Here is a 20,390-nt window from a genome sequence, read left to right as displayed (position 1 = left end):
AAGAAATGGAACTAACTTTTTCTTTGCAAATTAACTTACCTAGTGGATTCATTCACCTTTTTGTAAATTATCCAGGCATATAAGTACATTTTTTAAATAGCTGGCATTTATGTGTATAAGTACTTTAATTGAGTTTAAGACAGTTCCATGTTTATCAACATCTCTACCAAAAAAATATCAGGTAAGGAGAGGTGATTAGGAAATTAAAGCACAGTACTGTGTGCTGTTATTTTCAGGGACTTGTTAAGTTGAATTTTTGATTAAAGTTAAGTTTTATATGAATGTACATTTAGTCATAGTCCCCCCCCACCCCTCTGCATTTATCATAAATGATTGAGAACGCACAGTACATGTTCTTAATGTTATCATATGATATGATTTTTGATAGAGGGTAAAAACCAGTATAGGAGGTTAAAACTGTTATATTAGTATTTAAAATAATGTACTTGACATTTTTCAGGATAAAGAATTGTTCTCAGGACTTTAGAAAGGCTGCTGATCCCCTGAATTTTGCTTTAGAACTTTCAACATCGACACACAGGACTCTCTTGAGCTCAACTGTAATGGCGGTATGAGAAATGTTATTCATAAAGTAAGGTGAAGCCAAAAGTTTTGCTTTGTCTCTGGTATCTTTCCTCTCCTCTTAAGGTTCCTATAATTATAGACTCTTTTGGAAATTTAAAGGTAAGAGGTAAACCTACACTCTTTACTTGAACCTATTGTTTTATTCTAAACTATGCTTGAACAATTCTTTATTCTTCTCAGGGCAGTCCATTCTACCTTTGATCAACTGTATGTAGCTTCTGCCCTTTGAACCTAGTTATTGAATACAGCTTCTATGAAACTTGCATAAAGTACAAGGTTCTAAATTCTAAGTGTGGCTTTCCAGTTATTTTAATGGCAGCCAAAAGACCTCACAATATTACTTGTTGATGATGACATTATTGTTGGAAGAATGGAAGATTTTACTTGTTACTACTCCTGATAACTTTAAATGATGTATTGTTTTAATTTAAGACCAGAAATAGAACAAACTCCAAAATGCTGTTAAATGAAATGTTTAGTCTTTGTTAATAAGGTCTTTAGTGGGCTGGTAGAGGAGAGGGAGCACTTAATCTTGCTGTCTTTTACTTCAAGTTTAAATTTTAACATAGCCAAATTATCTTTTTTGTCTTAAAAACTGCTAATTTTTGCATGTGTACATTTATTGCCATGATAAAAATTTTCAAGATAGTTTTAAGTTGCAAAATGGTTACAGGACACAATCATCTTTTTGTCAAAAAGATATCCAAAAAAACCTGGAATACTATAACTGAACTCTAAAATGTTAATGGTTTTTCATCTCTGGAAAGTGGTATTAAAATGTATTTTTGTTGCTTGTTTTCAGATTTATGTATTGGATCTATAATATTGCTACCAGAATGGCAGCTTGATATTTTTGCAAGTAATGTAACGTAATCTTCTGTTTTTATATTTTATATTTGCATGTGGCTCCCTCTTCCCCTTCTTAGGAGACTAAAACCTCAGAAGAAATTGATGAAGCATTGAAGATAGCAAGCTATACTTCTGAACAATTAAGTATCGCTGTAAAAGTAAGCATTTTGAACGATTAAATTCTAGTGTAAATTAAAGCATGTTCTCTTTAAATGTGTATATTTAAATATCACTGAAGTTAGAACTTAGCACTGAGTTATTAAGCATGATAATCTAATGACAGAGAAATATACAAAAGAATGGAAATTCCCATGGCCTGCCAGGATTGGTCTTGTAGCATTGTTGTGCTAGCAGCCTACTGAAATTGGAGCTCTGTTAAGGAACCATGATTTCTGCTTGCTGTGAGCTGAATTTTGTCTCAGAAGCATTACAGATCATCTTTCTAACACTGCTTATTATTTGGCTGTATATCTTACATACAGAGTCTTACTCTCTTTTCTCCTTTACCCTGTCTCTTAAAGGAGAGACCCACTCATTTGGTGACAGTAAGCTCCTAAGAACCCAGCAACAGCAGATTTAAAATCAAGGCATTTGAAAGGTTATAGCTGATGTGGGAGTTAAAACTTCAACATAGGAATTTGGGAGGTGGGAACAAAATTCAACCCATAACAGTATGATCTGGCTTCCCAGATTCATGTCCTTCTCACAGGGAAGACACAGTCACTCCATCCCAACCTAGGCTTACCTTATTCCAGCATCAACTCTTAAGACCAAAATCTCATATAAATATTTTCTAAATCAGGTATGGGTGAGACTCAGGGTACCATTCATCCTTGGGGAAAATTCTTCAACAGTGAACCTGTGAAACTAGATAAGTTATCTGCTTCTAAAATACATGTGTTGGATAGACATAGATTCCCATTCCAAAAGGGAAAATTAGAAAAAGGGGTCACAGATCTAAAGCAAAAATTCTTTGTTTAAAAATACAAGAAAGTATGTGGACTAGTTAACATTTTAATTCAAGTATTTTTGAATATTATACTTAAGGGTTTCTTTTAATTTAAGGAATCCTACCAGAAAGAAACTCAGGTATCCAAAACAGCTCATTTCCTGTAATGATAAAAAGGGATAAGAAGCTCAGCAAACTTTGTGGATTTTCTAGGCTTTTTTGCCAGTTTATCAGTACACAGTCCCAACAAAGATGTATGTGATCTTGCTGACAAGTACCAGACTTTAAAGTTGAACTTTGTGACTTATTCCATTTTTATCTTCTAATCTCCTCTTGTGTTGTTAATTTGAAAGTCCAAAAAGGGCCTTTTACCTTAAAAATTATGTTGAATAGTACAGTTTCTAGAAAATATAACAATTAAGGTCTTTGTATTTTATTCTTTCTAGATGCTCGAACACATATACAATCAAACAAAAGAGGAGACAGTCAGTCTTATAGAGGTTCTAGAGAAACAGTTTGCTCAACTTTTTATTTCTCTTGGTTCCAGGTAATAACTTAAAAATATGGACTCGATGAAACTGAAGTTTTTAACATTAACTTGTCATTTTGTTTCTTTGTAAAGACAGAGATAATGAGTAACTTTTAAACAAGTTTGTGAGGTAATGAATGGGTGGTCCCTACAGGCTAACATTTACAACTTCGAAATGAACAATTTGTTTTTCTTTTGGCTATTTTCCTTCTGGTCCCAAAGCTAACTGTGAAGATGAACAGCTTCTCTCTTAAAGCAGTCAGCACACAAAATTATTTTCAAAATCAGACCCCATGTTGTAGAATTCAGCATAATTGGGAAAAAGCAAACATATTTGTACATGTTTCCACCATTTTTTCCTATGTTTATTGCAAAAGAGAAAATACTTTCTAATACCCATTTCTAAATAAACACCATGGTTATATATTCATCACTTTAAAAAAACCTCTTTGATATATATGACCTTTAATAATCTTTAATCACATTTTGCAGTTCAAGAATCATGACCATAAAGTTTTCGACATGCCCAAAGTAATATATTTAGTAATGATACTTGTCCATTTGATTCTTAGTTCATGTTTTTTAAATCTTACTAGGGTATCTAAAACATATGCACAGTACACTATGAACTGATCAGTTGATCTTTATTCTTGGAAGTTGATGCTATTTCACATGTAGTCTTGATAGCACTTAAGTTATAGATCATGTGCATGCATTTTTAAAACTTTTTTTGTAGTGGTAAAATATATACAGTAAAATTTATCTCTTTAACCATTTTTAAGGTATGGTTTAGTGGCATATGGTTCTTTTATGTTTAACTGTTTGAAGGAAACACCAAGCTCTTTTCTACTGTGGCTGTACATTGTACATTCCTACCAGCAGCTGCACAGGGCAATTTCTCCATTCTCACCAACATTGTTTTCTGTTTTGTTTTAATAATCACATCCTAATGTGTATGAAGTAGTATCTCATTGTGATTTTGATCTGCATTTTCCTCATGAGTGGTCATGTTAAGTATATTGTCAGGTGCTGATTTACTGGACTTCTGTTTATCTTCTTTGGAGAAATGTCTTATCAAGTCCTTTGCTTATTTTTGATTTAGATTATTTGTTGTTGGATTATAGGAGTTCTTTATACAGTATGGATTATTAATCCCTTGTCATATATGTCATTTTCAGTATTACCTCCTGTTCTGTGGGTTGCCTTTTCACTTTCTTGATAGCATTCTTTGATCCGCAGTTATTGATAAACTCCAGTTTTATCTATTTTTTCTTTGGTTGCCCATGCTTTTGCTGTCATATCCAAGAAGACATTGCCAAATCTCACATCATGAAGCTTTTACCCTCTATTTTCTTCTGAGAGTTTTTTGGTTTTAGCTCTTACATTTAGGTCTTAAGTTCACTTTGAGTTAATTTTTGCATATGGTATAAAGGAAGGGTCCAACATTACTCCCATGTGAATATCCAGTTTTCCCTGTATCATTTGTTGAAAAGACAGTCTTTTAGTCTTTTTTCCATTGAATGGTCTTGGCATGCTTGTGAAAATGATACCAGGCTTCTTGTTCATGGAGCCGAAGAATGAACTTGGCAAACACTCAAGGTAGGAGAGCCAGGTAGAGGCTTTCATTTAGAGATAAAGTGAGAGAACAGAGCTTCTGGTTCTTGCCAGGAGGGGACAAGAGAGTCTGTGGTTGTGCCATTGCCTGGGGGTTTTATGTGCAGTTGAGGATTTTCAGGAATGGGGATAAAGGGCTAGGGGTATAGACTTGTTGTAAGACCACCTGCGCTGCCCCCAAGGTGGGATGGGTTGTTGTCTGTTTGCTTGGGCTGTTTATAGTTTGGATTGCTTACCAAATTAATCTTTTGCTTAGGTTGAAGATTAATTGATTAGGATTATAGAATGAAAAATAGCATAGGTACAGTTAAAAATAAGCTGGGCCTTTCAGCAGGCTAAGGTGAATTTTACAGTGTCGTGATCTAATTGATACAGTGAAGCCACAGGTTATGCTGAGATACTCCTCTTTGTTTGCGGAACACTTGAATATTCCAGGCCAAGTTGCTCCTGGCCTTTTGACCTTTAACTGATCTCACTGAAGACATCTATATTCCTAGTCGGGTATCTTTACCCTAGAGAATTAATGTGACTCTGACTTCGCATTATGATTAATACAGAGTTTCAATAGGACTTCTTTGCACATTGTTACATTGTTTTGACTGTAATTATCTTCCTCTGCTTTTTTTCTGGAAGCCTTCAACCTACTCTGCCTAAACCCATGGACCCTGTCTCTAAAACTCAGTTTAGCATATATGTTAAGGTTTATTTCTGGGCTGTTTTATTCCACTGATCTATCTGTCTGTCTTTAAGCCTTAAGCACACTGTTTGGATTCCTATACCTTTTTAGTGGATTTTTAAATCAGAATGTATGAGGGGTCCAACTTTATTCTTTTTCAAGATTGTTTTGGCAATTTGGGATCCCTAGTGATTCCATGTAACTTCTAGGATGAGTTTTTGTATTTTCCATAAAACATCATTGGGATTTTGACAGATACTGCATTGAAGTATCAGTTGCTTTGGATAGTATTGGCAATAATATTAAGTTCTCCAGTCTATGAATGTGGGAGGTCTTTCCTTTTATTTTTGTTGTCTTTAATTTCTTTCATCAGTGTCATGTAGTAAAACAAATACACAAGTCTGTTCCCTCCTTTTTTTTTTTTTTGGTATCATTAATCTACAATTACATGAGGAACATTATGTTTACTAGACTCGCCCCATCACCAAGCCTCCATCAGCATAGTAAGATGCTATAGAATCACTACTTGTCTTCTCTGTGTTGCCCTTCCCATGCCCCCCACCCCCACATTATACATGCTAATTGTAATGCCCCCTTTCTTTTTCCCCGCCCTTATCCCTCCCTTCCCACCCATCCTCCCCAGTCCATTTTCCTTCAGTAACTGTTAGTCCATTCATGAGTTCTGTGATTCTGCTGCTGTTTTGTTCCTTCAGTTTTTCTTTGTTCTTATACTCCACAGATGAGTGAAAGCATTTGGTACTTGTCTTTCTCCGCCTTGCTTATTTCACTGAGCATAATACCCTCTAGCTCCATCCATGTTGTTGCAAATGGTAGGATTTGTTTTCTTCTCATGGCTGAATAATATTCCATTGTGTATATGTACCACAACTTCTTTATTCATTCATCTACTGATGGACACTTAGGTTGCTTCCATCTCATGGCTATTGTAAATGGAGGTGTGATAAACATAGGGGTGCATCTGTCTTTTTAAAACTGGAGTGCTGCATCCTTAGGGTACATTCCTAGAAGTGGAATTCCTGGGTCAAATGGTATTTCTATTTTGAGCTTTTGAGGAACCTCCATACTGCTTTCCACAATGGTTGAACTACTTTACATTCCCACCAGCAGTGTAGGAGGGTTCCCCTTGCTCCACAACCTCGGTAACATTTGTTGTTGTTTGTCTTTTGGATGGTGGCGATCCTTACCGGTATGAGGTGATATCTCATTGTGATTTTAATTTGCATTTCTCTGATGACCAGCGATGTGGAGCATCTTTTCCTGTGCCTGTTGGCCATCTGAATTTCTTCTTTGGAGAACTGTCTGTTCAGCTCCTCTGCCCATTTTTTAATTGGATTGTTTGCTTTTTGTTTGTTGAGGTGCATGAGCTCTTTATAAATTTTGGATGTCAATCCTTTATCAGATCTGTCATTTATGAATATATTCTCCCATACTGTAGGATGCCTTTTTGTTCTGTTGGTGGTGTCCTTTGCTGTACAGAAGCTTTTCAGCTTGATATAGTCCCACTTGTTCATTTTTGCTTTTGTTTCCCTTGCCTGGGGAGTTATGTTCATGAAGAGGTTACTCATGTTGATGTCCAAGAGATTTTTGCCTATGTTTTTTCCTAAGAGTTTTATGATTTCATGACTTACATTCAGGTCTTTAATCCATTTTGAATTTACTTTTGTGTATAGGGTTAGAAAGTGATCCAGTTTCATTCTCTTACATGTAGCTGTCCAGTTTTGCCAACACCAGCTGTTGAAGAGGCTGTCATTTCCCCCATTGTATGTCATGGCCCCTTCTTCGTATATTAATTCACCATATATGTTTGGGTTCATGTTTGGAGTCTCTATTCTGTTCCACTGGTCTGTGGCTCTGTTCTTGTGCCAGTACCAAATTGTCTTGATTACTGTGACTTTGTAGTAGAGCTTGAAGTTGGGAAGCGAGATCCCCCCCACTTTATTCTTCCTTCTCAGGATTGCTTTGGCTATTTGGGGTCTTTGGTGCTTCCATATGAATTTTAGAACTATTTGTTCCAGTTCGTTGAAGAATGCTGTTGGTATTTTGATAGGGATTGCATTGAATTTGTAGACTGCTTTAGGCAAGATGGCCATTTTGACAATATTAATTCTTCCTAGCCAAGAGCATGGGATGAGTTTCCATTTGTTAGTGTCCTCTTTAATTTCTCTTAAGAGTGTCTTACAATTTTCAGGGTATAAGTCTTTCACTTCCTTGGTTAGGTTTATTCCTAGGTATTTTATTCTTTTTGATGCTATTGTGAATGGAATTGTTTTCCTGATTTCTCTTTCTGCTACTTCATCGTTAGTGTATCAGAAAACAACAGGTTTCTTGTATTAATTCTGTATCCTGCAACTTTGCTGAATTCAGATATTAGTTCTAGTAGTTTTGGAGTGGAGTCTTTAGGTTTTTTTATGTACAATATCATGTCATCTGCAAATAGTGACAGTTTGACTTCTTTACCAATCTGGATGCCTTGTATTTCTTAGTTTTGTCTGATTGCTGTGGCTAGGACCTCCAGCACTATGTTGAATAACAGTGGGGAGAGTGGGCATCCCTGTCTTGTTCCTGATCTTGCAGGAAAAGCTTTCAGCTTCTTGCTGTTAAGTATGATATTGAGAATTCGTGCCTCATATCAAATTTACCGAGTATCATAATTCTTCCAAGTGGTAAAGATACCTCAAGACAAATGCTGGGCATAGAAGCTACAGGGCATAAATATGCAAAGAAATAAAAAGCTAACCATTTCAGACAGTGAGGCTTCTCTCTCACTTACCAACTTTACATTTCCCTGTATGGCCTCGGAAGATGACTGGTTAGCCAGAGATGGGTAAGATTCCTCAAGGGAGGAACAACCTAAGACAGGCACAGTCGCAGGGGGGTCATCAGGTGAGAAATTGGGGATCAACAGAGGTGAGGCTTAGAACCTCACCCCCCTGTTCTGAGAGAAATCTTCTGCATACGTGGATGTTTTATTGCCCTTGTCTAGCTTGGATTAACACATAGTCTACAGGCACACACCTGATCATCTACATTTGCTCCCTTACAACACTAAACTATGTTTTCTACCTTTATCTTGTATCTATCTACCACTTCAGCATTTTATTAAAAATAATAATAATAAAGAGAGAAATGTGGTATCCACATATAAATCAAGTATAAAAATCAAATGAGTATTCATATTTGAACTGACTGTAGTTCATAATGCATGAGCAAAACCAAAAGTTTCTGTGATGACTGCCCTTGTACTGTTCACTATGTAACTTATTCACTATGTAAGAATTTGTTCTCCATGTAAGAACTTGTTTGTTATGCCTCAGAAGATTGGAGACTGTCGAAAATTAGGCTTGGGGTGGATTAATGATTGTGCATTGAGCATTGACTCCCCTATACAGAATTTTATTGTTGTTAACAACCATTTGATCAATAAATATGAGAGATGCCCTCACCAAAAAAAAAAAAAAAGTACACACTTCCAATGGTAAAATAAATGAGTAACCGGGATGTAATGTATAGCATAAGGAATATAGTCAAGATATTGTAACAGCTTGGTATGGTGATAGCTGGTACCTAGAATTGTCATGTATATAAATGTTGAATCACTATGTTGTACACCTGAAACTAATGTAATGTAATACTGTGTGTCAACTACCCTTCAATAAAAAAATAATTATCTACACAAAAACAAACAAACAAACAAAAACTAGTTTCTAGAAAAAGAATACTTTGCTTTTGTTATATCCATTTTCTTATCTCTCATGCCCTTATCTCCAGCCTAATGTAATCTGTCCTCAAGTTTGGGCACTAGTAAAGTCATTCTCAAACACACACACACACACAAAAAAAAGTATGATATTGGCTGTGGGTTTGTCATATATGGCCTTTATTATGTTGAGGTACTTGCCCTCTATACCCATTTTGTTGAGAGTTTCATAAATCGATGTTGAATTTTGTTGAATGCTTTTTCAGCATCTATGGAGATGATTATGTGGTTTTTGTCCTTCCTTTTGTTGATGTGGTGGATGATGCTGATGGATTTTTGAATGTTGTACCATCCTTGCATCCCTGAGATGTATCCCACTTGGTCATGGTGTATGATCCTCTTGATGTATTTTTGAATTCAGTTTGCTAATATTTTGTTGAGTATTTTTGCATCTATGTTCATCAGGGATATTGGTCTGTAGTTTTCTTTTTTGGTGGGGTCTTTGCCTGGTTTTGGTATTAGAGTGATGCTGACTTCATAGAATGAGTTTGGAAGTATTCCTTCCTCTTCTATTTTTTGGAAAACTTTAAGGAGAATGGGTATTATATCTTCTCTGTATGTCTGATAAAATTCTGCAGTCAATCCGTCTGGCCTGGGGGTTTTGCTCTGGGGTACTTTTTGATTACTGATTCAATTTCTTTGCTGGTAATTGGTCTGTTTAGATTTTCTGTTTCTTCCTTGGTCAGTCTTGGAAGGTTGTATTTTTCTAGGAAGTTGTCCATTTCTTCTAGGTTTTCCAGCTTGTTAGCATATAGATTCTCATAGTATTCTCTAATGATTCTTTATATTTTTGTGGGATCTGTCATGATTTTTCCTTTCTCGTTTCTGATCCTGTTGATGTATGTAGATTCTCTTTTTCTCTTAATTAGTCTGGCTAGGGGCTTATCTATTTTGTTTCTTTTCTCAAAGAACCAACTCTTGGTTTCATTGATTTTTTTCTATTGTTTTATTCTTCTCAATTTTATTTATTTCTTCTCTGATCTTTATTATGTCCCTCCTTCTGCTGAATTTGGACCTCATTTTTTCTTTTTCCAATTTCTATAATTGTGAGTTTAGACTATTCATTTGGGATTGTTCTTCCTTCTTTAAATATGCCTGGATTTCTATATATTTTCCTCTTAGAACTGCCTTCATTGCATCCCACAGAAGTTCGGGCTTTGTGCTGTTGTTATCATTTGTCTCCATATATTGCTTGATCTCTGTTTTAATCTGGTCATTGGTCCATTGATTATTTAGGAGCATGTTGTTAAGCGTCCGTGTGTTTGTGGCTTTTTGCTTTCTTTGTACAATTTATTTATAGTTTTATACCTTTGTGGTCTGAAAAGTTGGTTGGTAGGATTTCAGTCTTTTTGAATTTAGTGAGGCTCTTTTTGTGGCCAAGTATGTGGTCTATTCTGGAAAATGTTCCATGTGCACTTGAGAAGAATGTGTATCCTGCTGCTTTTAGGTGTAGAGTTCTGTAGATGTCTATTAGGTCCATCTGTTCTAGTGTGTTGTTCAGTGCCTCTCTGTCCTTACATATTTTCTGTCTGGTGGATCTGTCCTTTGGAGTGAGTGGTGTGTTAAAATCTCCCAAAATGAATGCATTGCATTCTGTTTCCTCCTTAATTCTGATAGTATTTATTTCACATATGTTGGTGCTCCTGTATTGGGTGCATATATATTTATAATGTTTATATCCTCTTCTTGGACTGACCCCTTTATCATTAAGTAATGTCCTTCTTTATCTCTTGTTACTTTCTTTGTTTTGATGTCTATTTTGTCTGATACTAAAACTGCAACACCTGCTTTTTTCTCCATTTTTTGCATGAAATATCTTTTTCCATCCCTTGACTTTTAATCTGTACATATCTTTGGGTTTGAAGTGAGTCTCTTGTAAGCAGAATATAGATGGGTCTTGCTTTTTTATCCATTCTATTACTCTGTGTCTTTTGATTGGTGCATTCAGGCCATTTACATTTAGGGTGATTATTGAAAGATATGTGCTTATTGCCATTGCAGGCTTTAGATTCATGGTTACCAAAGGTTCAGGGGTAGCTTCTTTACTATCTGTCTAACTTAACTTGCATATTAAGCTATTATAAACACAGTCTGATGATTCTTTATTTCTCTCCCTTCTTATTCCTCCTCCTCCATTCTTCATATGTTGGGTGTTTTGTTCTGTGCTGTTCTTAGGAGTGCTCCCATCTCAAGCAGTCCCTCTAAAATACCCTGTAGAGGTGGTTTGTGGGAGGCAAATTCCCTCAACTTTTGCTTGTCTGGGAATTGTTTAATCCCTTCTTCATATTTAAATGACAGTTGTGCAAAGTATCCTTGGTTCAAGGCCCTTCTGTTTCATTGTATTAAATATATCATGCCATTCTCTTCTGGCCTGTAAGGTTTCTGTTGAGAAGTCCTGAAGATAGTCTGTTGGGTTTTCCTTTGTAGGTGACCTTTTTTTCTCTCTCTGTCTGCCTTTAATACTCTGTCCTTGTCCTTGATCTTTGCCATTTTAATTATTATGTGTCTTGGTGTTGTCCTCTTTGGGTCGCTTCTGTTGGGAGTTCTGTGTGTTTCTGTGGTCTAGGCAACTATTTCCTCCCCCAGTTTGGGGAAGTTCTCAGCAATTATTTCTTCAAAGACACTTTCTATCCCTTTTTCTCTCTCTTCTTCTTCTGGTACCCCTGTAATGCGGATATTGTTCCTTTTGGATTGGTCACACCGTTCTCTTAATACTGTTTCATTTCTGGAGACCCTTTTATCTCTCTCTGCGTCAGCTTCTATGCGTTCCTGTTCTCTGGTTTCTAGTCCATTAGTGGCCTCTTGCATCCCGTCCATTCTGCTTTTAAGTCCTTCCAGAGATTGTTTAATTTCTGTAGTCTCCCTCTGTACTTGCTCCTTTAGCTCTTGCATATTTCTCTGCAGATCCATCAGCATGTTTATGATTTTTATTTTGAATTCTTTTTCAGGGAGATTGGTTAGTTCTGTCTCTGCAGATCCTCTCTCAGGGGTTGTCTGGACTATTTTGAACTGGATTAAATTTTTCTGCCTTTTCATGGTGATAGTGGTGGCTGTAGACAGGTTGTGGGTGTGTCAGCTGGGAGAAGAATGTCCTTTCCTGCTTGCTGGATGCCTTGCCCTTCTCCACTGCCTGTGTCTGTTACCTGCAGTCCTGGAGCAGCCACCGGGTTAATCCCCTAAGCTGCTGAGGGTGGGGTCTCCGTCAGAGCAGCCCAGAGCCCTGCGGAGAGTGTCAGGCACACTAGGTACACTCCTCCATGATAGCGGCGCCTCTGCCAGGCAGCTGTGTACCAGCAGTGGCCTTTGGGTCTGGCCCAGGTGGCTGTGTGTTGGGCTGGGATTTCGGTCAGCTGCTTGGAGTGCGGCTGCTCCCTCTGGCACTGCTGCAGGCGTGCGCAGCCCTCTCCCATGCCCCTCTGGCGCCACCGCCTCTGGCACGTGCGGGCCACTCCCGGGCCACTCGGTCACCGCCGCCATGGGCTCGCGTGGGCCTATCCTGGGCCCCTGTGGCGCTGTGGCTGCTGGCGTGCGTGGGCCGCTCCCGGGCTGCTCAGTCGCTGCTGTGGCGGGCTTGCATGGGCCGCTCCCAGTCCCCTCTGGTGCCGCCGCCCCCTGCGCACAGTGCCACTCCCCCACTACTGGGCCAGTGTGTTGGGGTCCACACCAGTTGGCAGAATGACTGGCAGGCTGCTTAGTGCTGTGAGGGGCTTCAGAGCTATGCTGCCGCCCAGGGGTTTAGGGCGCCTAGAGTTCCCCGGATTCCCAGCTGCTGGCTAAGTGTGCCTGGATGACTTCATTCAGCTGTGGGTTCCCTGTCTCTTTAAGACTTGCAGAAAGCACTCGCTCTTCTTTTGTCTCAGGTGCGCCGGTTGTGGGGACCTGCCCGTCGGTTTTGCTTTTCCGTTTCTCTAATATCCAGCACACCGTGCACCTTGTGCCTGCGCTCTGGGTGCGGATTTCTAGAGCTGGTTGTTTCACAATCCTGGGCTTTCACTCCCTCCCCGTTCCAACTCCTTTCTTCCCACCAGGTTCTGGGTTGTGGGGGGCGTTTGGGTCCCACCTGGCCGCGGCTTGTATGTTACCCCCTTTGTGTGATGTTGAGTTCTCGCAGTTGTAGATGTATCCTGGCTGTTGTACTGTATCCACTGGTGTCTCTTTTCGGTATAGTAGTAGTTATTGTATTTTCATAAATATATATGTTTTTGGGAGGAGATTTCCACTGAACTACTCATGCTGTCATCTTGTCTCTGCCCCCCCATTTTTACTTCTTTTGAAATGTATAATATTTGTTGATTTTCATATGTTGAAGAATCATATATTGAATTCCAGAAATAAACCCCATTTGGTCATAATGCATTGTCCTTTTAATATGCTGCTGAATTCAATCTGCTTGTATTTTGTTGAGGATTTTTCATCAGTGCTCATGAGAGTTATTGGACCATAATTCTTAGTGTCTTCATATAACTTTGGTAATGCTGGCCCCATGGAATGAGTTAGGAAGTACTCCCATTTCTTTAACTTTTTGGAATGGTTTGAGGAGTATTGGTGTTAATTATTCATTAAATTTTTGGTAGCATTCACCAGTGAAGCCATCTGTCCAGGGTTTTTCTTTTGGGAGGGTTTTGTTAATGATTGAATTTCCTCACTTGTTACTGCTCTGTTCACACTTTCTTCTTCCTGATTCAGTCTTGTTGGGTGGTGTGTTTCTAAGAATTTGGCCATCTCATCTAGGATATTTAATTTCTTTGAATATAGTTGTTTGTAAAACTCTCTTATCCTTTTCATTTCTGTAAAATTGGTCATCATGTGCTCACTTTCTTTCTGACTTCAGTTCATTCTTCTGTTTCTTAGTCAACATAGCTGAAAAGTTGTCACTTTTTATCTTTTCAAAGACCAACTTTTGGTTTCATTGCTTTTTTCCTTATTTTTTCTTGTCTCTCTCTTTCCATTCCAACCTTTATTATTCCTGTCTTCTGCTAGCTTTGGGTATAGTTCATTCTTTTCTAGTTCTCAAGATATAAAGTTATGTTGTTGGTTTGTCATCTCTTTTTTAATGTCTCTGGTAGCAGTGCTTTCACTGCATCCATAAATTTTGGTATTTTGGGATTTTGTTTTCATTTGTCTCAAGATACTTTCCTAATGATTTTTTTTCTTTGACCCATTTGTGTTTAGGAGTATGTTATTTAATTTGCACATATTTGTGAATTTTCTAGTTTCCTTCTATTAACTGATTTCAAGTTTCATTCCTTTGTGACCAGAAAAGATACTTCATATGCTGTCTTTATCATTGAGACTTGTTTTTTGATCTAATGTATGGTCTACCTTGTAGAATGTTCCATATGCCTGAGGAATATGTGTATTCTCTGTTGTTGGGTAGATTTTTCTCTGTATGTCTATTAGGTCCAATTGGTCTATAAAGTTGTTTAAGTAATCTATTTTCTTGTTGGTATTTTGTATGGTTTTTCTATCCATTATTGGAAGATTGATGTCGCCAACTATTGTTGTAGAGCTATTTTTCCCTATAATTATGTCAACTTCATATAGTTTGGAGCTCTTATATTTGATGCATATGTGTTACTATATCTTCCCGTTGAATTGACCGTCTTTGTCTCTTGAAACTTTTTAATTTAACATCTATTTTGTCTGATATTAGTATAGCCACCCTAGCTCTCTTTTGGTTACTACTTTCACAGAATATCTTTTTCCATCCTTTCACTTTCAACCTATGTATGTCTTTAGATCTAAACTGAGTCTTTTGTAGACCTAAATATATTTTATCATTAAAAATTCTATTCTTCCTGTCTTTGCCTTTTGATTCAGAAGTTTAGTCCATTTACATTTAAAGTAATACTGGTAAAAGACTTATTTTGCCATGTTGTTTTCAGTAGGTCAGAGCTTTTTTGTCATTCATTTACTCTGTTACTGCCTTCCTTTCTCCTTACTTGGATTTATTTTTTATAGGGACACTTTTTAATGCCCTTCTCATTTCTTTTTTGCATATTGTATAGTTTCTTTGTGGCTACCACAGGAATTACGTATAACATCCTACAGTTATGACAGTCTATTTTGAATTTATACCAGCTTAACTGAATTACATATAAAAACTCTAACCTTTACATCTCTATCCCTTCTTTTTGTTGTCACAGCTGCATTGTGAACCCATTAATACAGATTCATAGTCATTTCATGTGTTTGTCCTTTAAATCCTATAGAAAATAAAAACTGAAGTTATAAACCAAAATTATAATAATACCAGATTTTAGATTTTTTCATATATTTACCTTTACTGGAGAAGTGTGTCTTGGTATGATTTTGAGTTATTGTCTAGCTTTTTTTCATTTTAACCTGAAGGACTTGCCTTTAGCATTTCTTGTAGGACAGGTGTGTTGGTTATGTACTCCCTTGGCTTTTGTTTATCTGGGAATGTTTTAATTTCTCCCTCATTTTCTGAGAACAGTTTTGCTGGATGTAGAATTCTCAGTTGGCAATGTGTTTTTTTCCTTTCAACACTCTAAGTGTTATCCTACTGCCTTCTGGCCTTCAAGGTTTCTGCTGAAAAATTGGCTGATTATATTACTGAGAATCCCTTGCATATGGTAAATTGCATTTCTCTTGCTGCTTTCAAGATTATTTGTCTTTCAACAGTTTGAATATATTGTGTTGCATTGTGGGGGGTCTCTGAGTTTTTTCTGTTTTGTTTTCTTTGCATTTTTTGATTTGTAAATTAATGTATCTTATGTAATTTTGGAAGCTTATAGCCATTATTTCTTCAATTTCTCTACACCTTTCTCTCTGTCTTACTCCTTTAGGGATTCCCGTAATGGACATGTTAGTCCTCTCAAGAGTGTTCCTCAAATCCCTTAGGCTCTCGTCACTTCTCTACAGTCTTTATGTTCTTCAGCCTCAATAATTTCAGTTGTCCTATATTCAAGTTTACTGACTCCTTTTTATTCCTACTCAAATCCGCAGTTGAATCTCTCTAGGGTTAAGTGAAATTTTCATTTCATTATTATACTTTTGAGCTCCAGAATTTTTAAAATAATTTATGTTGATATTTTCATTTTCATTCTTTATTGTTTTCTTGGTTTTCTCTAGTTCTTTGTCCATGTTTTCCTTTAGCTCTTTGAACACATCTAAGACAATTGTAAAGTCTTTATCTTATAAGTCTGATGCCTTTGCTTTTTTCAGGATGGTTTCTGCCACTCTAATTTTTTCCTTTGAATAGGTCATGATTTCCCATGTCTTTGTTGAAAATTGGGCATTTGAGAACACAGCCACCTCTCCCAGTCACTACAAACTGGCTCTTTGCTGGGCAGTTCTTCCTAAGTGGCTACGCAGGCTCTGAGCCTTGGGATCAGCCTGAGGTGAAGGCTTACGGTATTCCCAGGTCTTTGCTGAGTATGCATCTTGTTTGGGCCTGAGTGTAGCTTTTTTACTTTCCGTATATACATAGTTGTTTTTAAATGTCGTAATTTTCCAAAGAGTCTCACCTTAGATTTTCCTCTGAGCCTCAGATGGTCTGTTGTATGTTTTTACCTGTAATCTTTGCCCAGACATCTATAGCTCTTAGCCTTCCCAGGTAGTGCTTGCTGTGTCAGTGCCTAAATTTCAAGGTAGGTGAAACAGACTAGTTTTTCAGGCAACCCCCAGACAACTTAGAACATTGAAAATAAAGTCTGCTGTGCCCCATGTGGTTTGAGAGAAGGAATTAGGAACTGGGTTGCTTCTTCCAGACCAAGACTGCACCTTGCCCAGGAAGGGGCTAGGCAAGGGGAACTAAATGACCATGAAATTTCCTACTGTTTTGAATGTAGCTTTTACTTGATTTGGCATTTACCTGGTTGCTCTGTAACCTTGTCTGTTGTCTCAGAGTTCCTGTTAGATTAGTTTAAGCAATTTTTGCTTGTTTTTGATATTTCCTTTGGGAAATGAGGGCTTAGAGTTTCCTAGGCTGCTGTTTTGCTGACATCACCCCATAGGCATGAGTTTTTAGGAATCATGTTAGAACTTTTCAAAATGACCATTTTCTCCCCTAAATAAATGAACTTAAGAGATTATATATACAATTACTAAATGATTTTTGTAATACCTTTTCACCTTCAGAGCCTATTTCATATTATTGTTACTCTTCAGAGTGGCAAACTCTCCTCCTTTTGAGACCAGATTTGATTTTGAGGAATAATAAATTAATCTGTTTAATGAATAAAATGAGTAAAGTATACAGTACAATTTTGGGTACAGAATTTTTTCCTTGCCATAGTGAGGTAATTCTACCATAGGCATAGAAAAGATTTTGAGCAATGATATGCAAGTAATGAAGGCATGATTGTATAGTCTTCCTAAGTGATTACTTTAGAGATTATAGTTAACAAACCTAATTTCTGCTTTGGTGAAGTCTACCTTAAAATATCACTTTATATTCATGTAATATGTATCTATTGATGGAAATTTTTTAATGTGCAGGTAGATCCTTGCCAGAAGTCAGTACAGATCTGTCTTTTTAATGGCACGAGTGACTGCAAGATAACCAGGATTTTTCTTTGAGGTGGAATCATCTAGGGTTTGTCTTACCTCTAATTCTGTGACAGCTACCTGTGACATAATAACTGTATCTTCCTATAAAATTCACTTTTTCCTGTGTTTACACATATATGGCTTTCATCTGTAGTACATTTCAGTTCAGTTCAACACCATATTTAACCAGGTTAGGTTTATAAACTAGTTGAAACCCTTTCAATACCATTCAGAAATTATAAATTCACTTTCATATAAATGTTTATGAAATTCTGAAAAATAACTTTGGGATCTTATATGAAGGAAAAAGAACCTGTGTGGAGAAGTAGAAAGAAATGCAGATGATTATTTGTCAAATGTAATAATGGCTAAAAGTAACATTGAAGAGAAAAAAAATGACTTGGATGCAGCTATGAAGATAGCGAGAGAGTTAAAGTCAGCACCTTCTCTGAGGACCTGCTGTGACTTGAATCAGGTAATTTAATTGTTCACCATGTGAATTATTTCTGAGGTAGCTTATTTTACATTCATTGAAATGTTATACTTAAGACTTAACAAGAAGAATTTGTTTTCCAGATTGCCTAACTAGTATGAGTTGTTTGAATTCTAAGACATATTAATAAATTGATTTAGCTTTTTATTTTTTATCACTTAGGGGAATGGTGCAGGTAAGGTCTTTATAACACATGATCTGAGAGCAAGGATGACAATGAGTTGAAAGTTGATGTTTCTAGGACACTTGAATAAAAAATGAGGACAAATAAAGGTAGCAAACTAAATGGGACTCCATTTTCTTTTCATAAACAATTTAGGTATGATTGTCAACCCTTGACTTAAACACTTAATACAGGATTCCACTCAGTTTTTCTCCTTCCTCTTACCTCCTCACATGTGCAGAGCAAGAAGTGAGGTGCTTCAGCTGTGTCTGTTCATCTAATCATATGCCTGGTGGGCAGAATTGGGCAAAAACTGAAATGTTTCTTATGAGACTCTTTGGCAGGACAAAGTTAACCAGCAATCCTCTTTGCTAATTCCTGCCTTGTTCCCTTAGGTCTAGATCCTATGCTATTGTCTGAATCCTCAGGGCCTCATTTGCCATAAATAATCAGAGGTTTGAACTGAAGTGAGGTATGAAATAGAAACCATTGGTTTACCCACTTCCAGAATCTCTAACTTTAATGAAAGAAGAGTCTGCCACTATCTTACTTGGCAAAGGCTCCAACTGTAGTTTAAAAACAGTAACAGTCACTTCCTGTGTATTATATGTGAGACATTTGGAGATGAAAAAAAGTGTTAAAGATTTAGTCTTCACCCTAGTTAGCCTCATTTAGGAAGATGAGGCAAAATAAAAGAAGGAAACATTTGAGGATAGCAACACAGGTGCACATTGAATTTGATTAGTTTTCTCTGATCACATAGCTATATACCACTAATCTTTTGTTGTTACCTGCTTAATCCCATCTCCAAAATATTTTAAATTTCTTCAGGGGAAAAAGTCACAAACACTTATTTGCATCCTTTCCTTTGAGTGCCTAAAATCAAACGTTTGACCACATTAGTAAAATGCCTAAAAGACAGTTTTCCTTCTAAAATCTTACTCTGTTTTAATAATATTGATAAAAAAAAGGAAAATTCACATCTGACACTTCTTTTTTGATTCTAGATTATCAGGACTTTGAAGTTAACATTTGAGAGAGAATTGTTACAAGTTAGCTCTCTAAAACTAAGAAACTCTCCCAAGTAAGTTATAATTCAGGAGAACATAACAATTAAGTATAAAAAATATATTAAAATCTAGATTTATTAAAATAACAAGCAATTATAAATTGAAAATTCCGGTCATAAATGTTTTCCAAATTAGCAGCCAAATTAAAATAAGTGTAATTTATGATTAATTAAAAGGTTATTTAAATGTTCTTTTAGAGCTTTTAATGTCAACAACTGATTTTTATTTAGAGAAAGTAATAAATTATATTAGATATACTTATATGCCAGTGTATTATTTTAGGTTGAATATGAATTGCAGTGAGATCATCTGTATGTTCAACGATGTGGGAAAGATTGAATTTGAGGACTCAACAAAGTAAGTATTTATAAGAATGGCAACATGTTGTTCCTGTCTGACAGGGTCTAAGAGACAGAAAAATTGATGTTGATTGTGATTCAAAAGCTAAAAAATAAGATAGGGCAAAAGTTTCTATCAGTTAAATTCTACATAAGATATTTAAGAGTTAGAAGACCTAGAAGGAATCAATATTCAATGATGTGCCTGTGAAAGTCATCTTTGAGGTTGATTTCAACCAGTCTGTATTAAACACTGATTTTATGCTAGGCACTGACACCTTAGATACTGAGATATATGTCAGAGAAGTTAGAAAAAAGTAGTGGGTAACACATGTAAACAATAAAGTGCATAATTGCTATGATAGCAATATATGCAAAATTTAGTGGCAATGTAAAGGAAGGGAATGGTCAGTTTTTCTTGGGGTAATGAGATTTGGGAAGATGTTATTTTTTCTCATACATGAAAAATGACAATTAGAAAGGAGGATAAGATGGAGGTACAGTCATCTTAACAAAAAGAAACGTATAGACAGTGAGATAACATGCTCATTAAAGAATCTGCATGTATAAGTCCATTTGACAGAGGATACCTAGAGGCTAAATTCCCAAGGCTTTGTATGCTGTGCAGTGATGTTTGGACTTCATTTTCTAGACACACTATCCAGTATGGTAGCCACTAACCACATGTGGCCATTTAAATTATTTTTTTTAATTTAAGCATGAATTAACTGAAACTAAATAAATTGAAAAATTCAGTTCCTCAGTTGCACTAGCCATATTTTAAGTACTCAGCAGCCACATATGGTTAATGGCAACCATATTGGACAGTATA

General features: G+C 36.6%; 1 protein-coding gene across 1 annotated transcript in view; it reads left to right on the top strand.

Annotated features, from left to right (window-relative positions):
- The window catches only part of RNF17 (ring finger protein 17), a 111,556-nt gene that overhangs the window by 4,568 nt on the left and 86,598 nt on the right, over window positions 1–20,390 (top strand). The window contains exons 4-9 of the mRNA XM_057490477.1: window positions 461–569; window positions 1,512–1,592; window positions 2,830–2,930; window positions 17,798–17,969; window positions 19,158–19,234; window positions 19,503–19,577. Of these exons, the coding sequence (XP_057346460.1) occupies window positions 461–569; window positions 1,512–1,592; window positions 2,830–2,930; window positions 17,798–17,969; window positions 19,158–19,234; window positions 19,503–19,577 (615 nt within the window). The remainder of the gene's footprint in view (window positions 1–460; window positions 570–1,511; window positions 1,593–2,829; window positions 2,931–17,797; window positions 17,970–19,157; window positions 19,235–19,502; window positions 19,578–20,390) is intronic.

Source organism: Manis pentadactyla, chromosome 2 (assembly GCF_030020395.1).
Source record: "Manis pentadactyla isolate mManPen7 chromosome 2, mManPen7.hap1, whole genome shotgun sequence".
NCBI classification, from domain to species: Eukaryota; Metazoa; Chordata; class Mammalia; order Pholidota; family Manidae; genus Manis; species Manis pentadactyla.
Note: the sequence above shows the minus strand (reverse complement) of the source record. Positions and strands in the feature narration are given on the sequence as shown.